General features: G+C 36.5%; 1 protein-coding gene across 1 annotated transcript; it reads right to left on the bottom strand.

Moving 5' to 3' along the window:
* Positions 1 to 266: 266 nt before the first annotated feature.
* On the bottom strand, positions 267 to 9553 carry LOC137089036 (uncharacterized). Its single transcript, XM_067452465.1, has 4 exons — positions 9439 to 9553; positions 9163 to 9280; positions 8683 to 9069; positions 267 to 1006 (listed from the first exon to the last, which is right to left on the bottom strand). The coding sequence occupies exons 1-4, from the start codon at positions 9512 to 9514 to the stop codon at positions 826 to 828; spliced, it is 762 nt and encodes a 253-aa protein (XP_067308566.1). The 5' UTR covers positions 9515 to 9553; the 3' UTR covers positions 267 to 825.
* Between the last annotated feature and the right edge of the window lie 423 nt (positions 9554 to 9976).

Raw genomic sequence — 9976 nt, 5'->3', positions numbered from 1 at the left:
TACTTTGTTTTTTTACACGCAAAACATGAACTCATGTTATATTGCACACTGTAAACACAATTAAGGCTTCAAAAACGCACGAAAAATGGGACCTTTAAAGAGACAGCTCGCACAATGGGTCCAAGTAAAGTCGTTTACAAATGTGTCCGCTGCAGCTCAGTATATGCAACAATTAAAGATATTAGTAGACATGTTGAGAACTATATTAGAAGACATGTTAGGTCACAATAATTAGGAACCACAGCAGTTTCCACAAATCCCTTCACTCGATTGGTATGTTCTTTTTTATTCTGCACGGCAAGGGCAGTGACTATAACATTGAGCGTATTTTGCAGTATTAAAGATGTATTTATACAAATTCTTCCAAAAGAACACAAAGAATGGACTTCTCAGCTGCCATAGTTGCAACTCGTGCATCATCAGAACAGGGTGTTCAACGCACCAGCGTTTCCGTTTAAAGCGCGTTTTGCAACGTTTTGTCAGAGCTGAACGACATGTCCTAAGATTCTGCGCTCAAACTTGCCATTATCAAGACGTCTTTGTTTTGAATAGACGAACTCTAAGGGACGGAGAAGTTACACAGAGCACCTTTAAATTAAGTAAATTAAGAAAGAAAGAAAAACAAAGTGCAAAATAAGTCACCACACAAAACATAAATAAAATTCATGACAAAACAGAGATGAAGTTTGAGTAAAACCAAAGTGCTGATTTTTCGCTACCATCACCTTATTCTTTTATTAGACTTAGAAGTCATTCAGTCATCCTGGGATTATACAGACATAAAAAGCCATACAAAATTGTCCAAAAATTTCATACAGAAGACTTTTAAGGCTGTTTGACACAAAAGTATTTAACTTGTTCCTTTAATAAACAAAAGTAATTATTGTCAAACTCTTTCTTGACTGTTTTTTCAGTTGCTTTTCTTTTGTTTAAGCTCTGCATGTAATCCTGGACCCAATGTTCTTCTGGAGAAGAGCATATTGTGTTGTTCTCCACAGTTATGAATCTGTAAATATGCAAATGTGTACACCAGTTATTTTAATATTGTACTTTAGGAAACACAATAAGAATAATAGATAATGTTAGATACAAAATGATAAAAAAGAATAAAAGTGTAATAAATGAGTGTGTTATTAAGCAGAGGTAATCAATTTTTTTATAGGTTCCATACCATGAAATATGAAGCTATTTGTGACAGTTGGGCAATATTTGCGTTATGATGCCACTCTCTCTGACAAAGGGACCTTTCGCAGAATAGTATGAGTGCACTTCAAGAATCAAAGTGGATCTTAAAAGGTACATAACACACACAGTTTCTGCAAATCTCATGTTAATATTGAGTACCTATAGAGTAGTATTGCATCGTTCATATCTCCGAAGATTTTAGTTTTATCAAATTCATAAAAGACAGATACGCTGTACCGATTTTTTCCGAAAACATCTGAACTAGTGGAGAGAGTTCTCAATCCCTGGATAACTTTCGATTCACTATATGTTTACGTTGTTTGCATTGCATGCACTTATGTGCCAATTGCCATCAAAACACAGACATTTCGATTCATGACCGGGAACAAACAAACACACTCGCAGAACTCTGTTGCTGCTCTGGAAAAACAAACTGGATCCATAACAATGGGTCAACTGGTAAACTGAACAAGGTTATCTTTCCCTCACAACCCAAAAAAACAAAAACAAAAAAACACTTCTATAGTGACTGTCACTTGTCTTTCTGTTTGTTGATCTTTCAGTTGTGTTTTCATCCTGTCACGTGTTCCTGTCTTAGTTTCCCGCCACTTGTTTGTCACCATGGTTACCCTCGTTAGTCACATTCATTTCACCTGTGTTCAGTTACTTATCTTGTTTCAGGCCTCGTCCACACGGAGACGCGTTTAGCTGTATACGAATACATTTTACCGTATCAGCGTTTCGCCCACACGGATCCGGCGTTTTGGAATCATGAATCCAATATTTTCTTAAATCGGGTCCCAGAGTGGATAAATCTGAAAACGACAATCTTCCGTTTTCGTGTGTACAGCCAATCTGTATATTTTGCGAAACGGTAATGTCATCACACTACGTCCAGCATGGTGAAAAAGTTTCGGGATACAACTACGGGCACTGGCCATGCGCACATCAATATTGCGTTGTTTAATTACCGTATTTTGATTATTGTAAAGGTAGGTTTAGGGTTGGGTTAGGTGTAGGCGTTAATAAAACACATCTGTTAAGTAGCAAATGTATTTATTGCTATTTTATGGTGAGATTTTGCCTCACCTCCAACCACTGCTATAACCCTTCTAGCCACAATTCTTCCTCACCGTTTTTAGTGTATTTCTGTGGCAGAATTACAGCGCCACACACTGGCCTGGCATGTATACTACATCGTTTTGAGTCGGTTTCTGTGATCTCGTGTGTATGCAGATATTTCTTGAAACGAGGAAAAAAAAGATTGGCCTGGGAAAGTTCTGGCTTCATTTGGACGGGGCCTCAGTTGCTATTTAAGTTCTTCCCTGTTCCTCATTATTTTTCCAGTATCTGTTATGGTTTTCCATGTTGTTCTTCCATGTTAGTGAGAGTTTGCATTGAAGTTTGTTAATATTTATATCTCCTGAGTCTACTGCCTGTTCCTTTTACAGTGACATTATTGAGTTCCATGCCTAAAAACAAAATGACTCCCGCCGACTGGTTCAAAAGAATTGCTTAAATCGCTTGACAAACTTAAAAACGTAAATGACATTTGTATGTATTCTCTCTCTCTCTCTCTCTCTCTCTCTCTCTCTCTCTCTCTCTCTCTCTCTCTCTCTCTCTCTCTCTATATATATATATATATATATATATATATATATATATATATAGATTGTACTGAATGTCAGCTTGCTTATTTTGCTCAAGATAAGGATTTATTAAGTGTGCATCTCATGCAAACTAGAAACAATGATTCACAGGTCGAGAGCAGTCAATGAAACCACACAACTTTATGTGATGTTATGATTGTTGTAATTGTAGTTAAGTTCAACTTTCAAAAACACACTGCTTGATTACGTACTCAAATTTTTTTTTTTTTACAGAATCTGTGTGACACTTGAGCCAAATCACATGAGAATGCGTATCAATAATACGAGTGTGCAATGTCGTGGAATGTAAAAATGAGATTTGCCGTGCATATGGTACGCAGTTTTTCGTGTGCATATGATACGAACTTTATGGCATATTATATGCACAAACCCGCCACCCCCATCCTACCCAAGAGCGTGTAATATACATGCTATGAAGGGTTTATCATGTGCATGCGAAAAACTGCGTGCCAAAACAAATTTTCACGACATTGCACACACTGTAAAAAATTATTTTATGGCAAAGTAAATAAAACAGGAAAAATGATGCATATTTTGCTTATAATCTTGTAAAAATTAAAACACTAGAGTTTTAAGTAAAATATAAACATGTACTCAATTTTTACTTGTAAATATTAGACATCCAACAGACAAGTAAATTTCACTTGTGACTTTCTGGCATATTTACACAAATTAATAAAGTACATGAAGCTATTAAAAAAAATTAGGTAAAATTTACGTTGTCTTGAAGCAAGGAATGAATTATAATGAAATGAAATGAAAATGAATTATAATAAAGAACTTGATATACTGAACTTTTACATGCATTTTTTTTTTTTCAAACAGCACCTGGTATTCAGGCGGTCTCCCATCCATTTTTTTATTTTCATATATATATATATATATATATATATATATATATATATATATATATATATATATATATATATATATATATATATATATATATATATATATATATATATATATATATATATTTAATTTTTTTTGTAGATGAGTGACCATTCAAGCAGATGAATATTGTGCGCCAATGTATGATTATGAATGTTGCCTATTTAGGCCCCACTTAGGTTCAAAATGACATTTATATGGGCTAATTCGTCCGTGGGTTCTATGTGGGCCCTGTATGAATTAGCCCATATAAATGTCATAAGTGCGACCAATATGGGTCTTATGTGTTGCTCATTTGGGCCCCACATTAGCCCGAGTCAGGCCCCATATGGGATTCATATGGGATAATTTAGATGGGGCCCACATGGAACCCATGGACAAACCCATGTATGCCCCATGTTTACTGCCCATTTGGACCCCAATCAGGCCCCACCTTTATTTTGTTGGCTGGACCATAAGTGGGACCAATATGGGTCTTATATGTGTTGCCCAGCTGGGCCCCACATTAACCCCAGTCAGACCCCATATGGGATTCATATGGGATAATTTAGATGGGGCCACATGGAACCCATGGACAAACCCATGTAGGCCCCATGTTTACTGCATATATGGGGCCCACATGGGCCCCATGATAGAATGTTGGCTGGGAAGCTGTGCATGCGTGGAAAGAACTGCGACCGCTGAGGGCTTCTCCGATCTGCACTGCACGCAAGTCTCGTCCATGGTCTCGACAGGTAAGCAATAAACAGCATTATATAGTCGATTTTTAGATTTATTTTATTCAGTAAATGTAATTTCATGGAATGGTTGTGCTGTCATCACCTAATTATGTATATTTCAACAGTTTGAGTGTTTTAATGACGAGCTAACTTCCTAGAACGTTAGCAGTATAACGTCAGCTTTTGTTGAGTTGAACAATGAGTAAACCGAGAGAACAAATCCTTAATTCGTGGTCAGGGTATATTTCTCTTGTTGTGCATTGCATGCTAGCATTATTGTGAGGAAATGGCGACGAGAACCTCGTATTACATTAATGTAAGAAGTTGTAATGTGTCTTATCTGATTTGGTATGTTAGATATGATGACGTTTCGTTGAGTCCTTTTGATCATTTTTTTACGCTTTGCTTTGTGTCATTCTGGGCGAATTCTGCTAAACGGCAAACAAATGTAAAACGCACAGACGCTCTCCATGGGCTTGTTTTTATGTTAGAGACTTTTCAGCAGTTTCAAAATTATTTTTCATCATCAAATTAGTGAAAGTAAAGATGTGAATGCAAATATTAATATTAAAATATTTGCTGTTTACTGATTATTGTTTTTTTGTGTCTTTTTTTCTTAATTTCAGAATATTTAGCATGTGCATCCAGTCCTTTCTGCATTTGAGTTAAACTGGTTCCAAGGCACAGAAGTGAGAGACCAACTTATGTTGTCCTGAAGTCTACTCCGTGGGACAGTTGATTTGGTGGCTTGGTTAAAGTTATAGTTCACCCAAAAATGAAAATGTGATGTTTATCTGCTTACCCCTAGGGTATCCAAGATATAGGTGATTTCGTTTCTTCAGTTGAACACAAAATAATATGTTTAGCTCCAACCGTTGCAGTCTGTCAGTCATATCCCAGCTAACAATTTTAGGTTATAAGAACGTTTCCCTAACGTTCTCATTAAGTTCTAAAAACGTTTTTGAATGTTCTAGGAACGTTGAAATGTCCAGTTTGCGGAACGTTGTATTAACGTTCTCATTAGGTTCTAAGAACGTTAAATAACGTTCTTATAAGGGTGTGGAGTATGATCAAATAAAATATTCCTGTTTTCTCCTTTAATGTACTTGCTTTTGTTTATTGACATCTTATACTTTCTTAAAAAAAGCTAAAACCACTTTTATAATTGACTTTTATATTTATATTACATTTATATTTAATACATAATAAGTTTACTAGATTTTTCTTCTGATTGTAAAAAAATAAATATATACTCGAAAATAGCATTTAAGTGTCATTAAGTTGTCTCTGGATATACAAATTATGTACTGAAGTTTGAGAAAAAAGCTGTATGACTAATTTGTAATGACTAATACTTTTTTAATGTAATAACGTTTTTAAAACGTTCCACTAACAATGTAAGAAAAACGTTTTATAGGTAACGTTTTTAGAACGTTACTCAACAGCAAATAACGTTGGCACAACGTTCTAATAACGTTACAGCAAGAACGTTTTTTGATAACTTTGAGAGAACTTTTAGAGAACGTTAGCCAACGTTCTGAGAACGTTCCCTGTTAGCTGGGATAATGCATGTGAATGGAAACAAAATCCATAAGAGTTAATAAAATATGCACAGAGAAATCCATATCAAACCGGCTTGTGACGACACGTTGATGTTCAAAAGCCCCGTTTCCACCAAAATTACCCGGAACAATTTGTACCAGGAACTTTTTTACAGGAACTTTTCTCCCCCCCAGACCTGCAGCTGTCTGCGTTTCGACCGCGATAAAGTTCCGAGAAGATTAGGCAAATTAGTCCGGTGATGTAGGACTGCACGCGACTGTTCCTCCAAGCCAGTGACGGACCAGGGCTGTCACTTTTCGATATGCATGCGAAGATGACGTGAAATATCCGTAATCGAACTATAAATAAACTATCCGGTTTTTAAAGTGCCATGTAGCGCAATTGTTTTTACTGTCGGTGCGTTTACATGGAGCACTGTAATCAGTTTAAAAGTCCAATCTGAAGGAAAATGCTCCATATAAACACCTCAATCGTAATAAAAATGCCCAAACTGAATGAAATTGTAATCGTTTTGAGATGGGTGGATAAACCTTTTCATGAATCGATCAAACTAAACATTTCACCATGTAAATGACCTGACCGGATTACTTTTGAGTGTGCGTCCTTATGTGATGTAGGCACAGCGCGCGCCTTCACCACTGAAGAGCACACGTCGCGCTCATGCACCAAGCATGACAAGAGAGGAAAATACATTTTTCTGAGGGAGAAACATTTTATTTCATAAGAAGTTATGAAGATAATGTTGGCATAATGACACTGTCCCTAAGCCTATGTAAGCAAACAATCATTAACTACTTCAACTGCGCCTGACATTAGAATTTATTTTTTTCTGAGATGATTAACGTTATTACACTTTACAACAAATGAATAGCTTTTATAAAACCGTAAAGTCCTGGTGGCCGTTGAGAGTTGCTATGGCATCCGTAAACACATTCCAGCTGCTGGAGATGACGGCGTTGTAGATAATTGAATATTCGAATGCATTGCTTGATATTTGAATTCCGTTCGAATTAGATTTTTTTCAAAAATGACAGCCCTAACGGACAGTAATCATTTTTGTGTGTACCGATTGAAAGATTTAGTGGACTGTTTACATCAGACGTTATCTAAACCGATTTGGTGTTTACATGTAATGACTTTCAATCGCACACATTTTGTCATATAAGCAGTTTGTCTGCCACATCAAACATGTCAACGCTGTTTTCTCCAGCAGCTGGAGTGTGTTAACTGAAGCCATAGCAACTCTTAACGGCCACCAGGACTAATACAGTATTATATTATAAGCTATTATAATATATATTATAATATAAATTGTTTAAATAATCATCTGAGAAAAAAAAAAAAAGTAAAAACTGCCTGGGGCAATATACGCTGTGTCATTACTCCAACATTATCTTCATAACATGAGCGCGGCGTGTAAGACTGATTATTACTGAACGTAGACCGAACCTCGCAAAAGACTTTTAAAAATGCCGAGTTGAAATAAAATGCTGCGTCAGCTCAACCAATCAGCATGTTCAGCGCCCAAGTCCCGCCCTCGAAAGTTCCTGAATTTTGAAAAAGTACTACCTCGCGAGCAGGGCCGTTTGGAGGGGGAAATATTTACCCGGAACTTCATTTAGACCCTGGTTCCTGCGGTCTAAACACACGAAGTACCACCCAAAGTTCCTGGTTCCTGGGTAAAGTTCCTGTGGTGGAAACGGGGCTTAAGACACAAAACAGGTTTGTGCGAGAAACCCAACGGTATTTATATAATTTTTTATGTCGAATGTGACGTCCAATAGCATTCAGCACACGATCACTTGAGGTCAGTGTACATGATCTAGCGTAGAGATATGCGTGAGAGATCACTTTCGGTGCTCCGTGTCTTAGGACATCTTAGCATCGCCACGAGCCGCAGGGTTTAATATGGATTTGTTTATGCATGTTTTTTTGCTCTCATAGATATTTTTTCCATTCACACATATAATACGACTGACAAAATGCAAAAGTTGCAGTAAAAATCTTAATTTGTGTTCTCCTGAAGAAACAAAGTCACCTATATCTTGGGGTGAACTCTCCCATTATTGGCTTTAATTGTAACACTAGTCTGTTCATGTTATGATACTAATAAGTAATTTGACTGACTTTACATGTTTCCATCCAAAAGCAATTATCTGTCTTTTTTTTTTTTTTTTTACCCTTGAGAAAACCTGTACCCTTTGACATCCATAATGTTGTGTGTAACCTTTACATTTACACTTGTATTAGTTGCATGCAAATTTCTTATGATGTATTACAACATCTGAGTTGATAATAAGGGTTTTGAACAAATGTTTTTACATTTACACATTTCTGAAGTTGTATTTCAGGTTTTGTTTCAGTGTTTAGTTTGAAATGCTTTCAAAATGTTTTGATAGAGATTAAGATGCTATCTTAAACATTTAAACCTGAGTGAAGCATTAGCTACATGTTTCTGTATGTGCTTTTTTAAATTTCTTATCAATAAATTACCCTTAAAAGCACATTGTCACAGTATTATTTTGTCACATTATTAAAGCAACATTTAATTTAATATAACCATTTCAATCAGTGCACTCATACAATTGATACGCACTCTCATGTTATCGTTTTGGACACTTCATATTGTTATATTATAATAACTTTGAACTTGCCTTATAGCTCTGATAGAACATTGTGCTGTATCTTGCATGTCATAATCCACAATGTTTTCAACTGGTACTCTGGTGTCTGTCACAGTAAGACAGCAACTTGTCAGACGATCATGGATGGTTGGTTTGGTAATCTCAATCTCCGGTCTAGATGTTTCGATTCTTGTCACTGTTGGTGGTTCAGTTGTACTCGTGCCGGTCTCAGTCTCTGTTACTGGTGTTTTATGTGTTGTAGTTACAGGTGGAATTGTTTTTGTTGTATGTGTGTAATACATAATAGTTGTTTTGACAGGTTTTCTTGTCATTCTCCCATCCACTGTCCTCATTGCTTTCTGAGGCCATTCGTGTTCTGGATCTGAACAAAGAACTCTGCCTTTTTTGGTGTGGAATCTGAACATGGAAAAAATAATACTTCATGTTTTATGGCTTATTTCATTTTCATAAAATTTGAAATAGTGATGATTATAATAACTTTGAACTTGCCTTACAGCTCTAAGAGGACATGTTGATGATTTCTCTTGTATAGTATAACCCACAATGTTTTGAACTGCTATTCTGGTGTCTGTCAGAGTAAGACAGCAGTGTAGTGTATGATCATCACCTATTGAAGAAGCACATTGTATTCAGCTAACTAATCATTACTTTCACAGTATAAGATGTACACAGACAAACACTCTCTCATAAAGATATTAGCTCAACTTCAGTTGAGTGAAAGTATACTGAAGTCAAACCACAGTATATTAAACTGTAAAATCTCACCACGCAGAGCACTCATCCACTGTACAAAGAAAAGAAAAGCAGTAAGCAAAGTTAATGCCATCTTGTTCTGTTGCATCACACTTTTGGGGTGAAGGGTCTATGCAGGCCCGTCACGACTAGGCAAGCAAACCAAAACAGTTGCTTGGGGCTCCGAGCTGGCCTGGGGCCCCAAGACAACGACAGGTTAAGAATAAAATGCAACGACAAACTGTGTGAGCGGCCCTTTGATAGTCAATGCAGTAAAGTGCAATGACACTGTTATCGGGATCCCCCTCAAGGGTTCCTAATGGGTTAACAATCCAGGAAGGGAGGGCCGTTCCTGAAGTAAAGAGATGCACGTGCTGTGAGGATTTCCGTTTTGCAGCTCTTCTTTGTTTCAAACAACTAATTTGAGCAAAGTAAAATTTGCTTTATTGACATGAATGTTTCAAGAACCTGTTCAGCCAAATCTTTGAACAGAATGCAATAACAGTATATGATGAAAATTGATTTAATTGTTTGTGCTCTGTGGTGACTAAGATCTTTAAAAACAAGTTCA

Source organism: Pseudorasbora parva, chromosome 9 (genome assembly GCF_024679245.1).
Source record: "Pseudorasbora parva isolate DD20220531a chromosome 9, ASM2467924v1, whole genome shotgun sequence".
Lineage (NCBI taxonomy): Eukaryota > Metazoa > Chordata > Actinopteri > Cypriniformes > Gobionidae > Pseudorasbora > Pseudorasbora parva.
The sequence above is the reverse complement of the archived record's forward strand: the minus strand, read 5'-3'. Positions and strand labels throughout refer to the sequence as shown.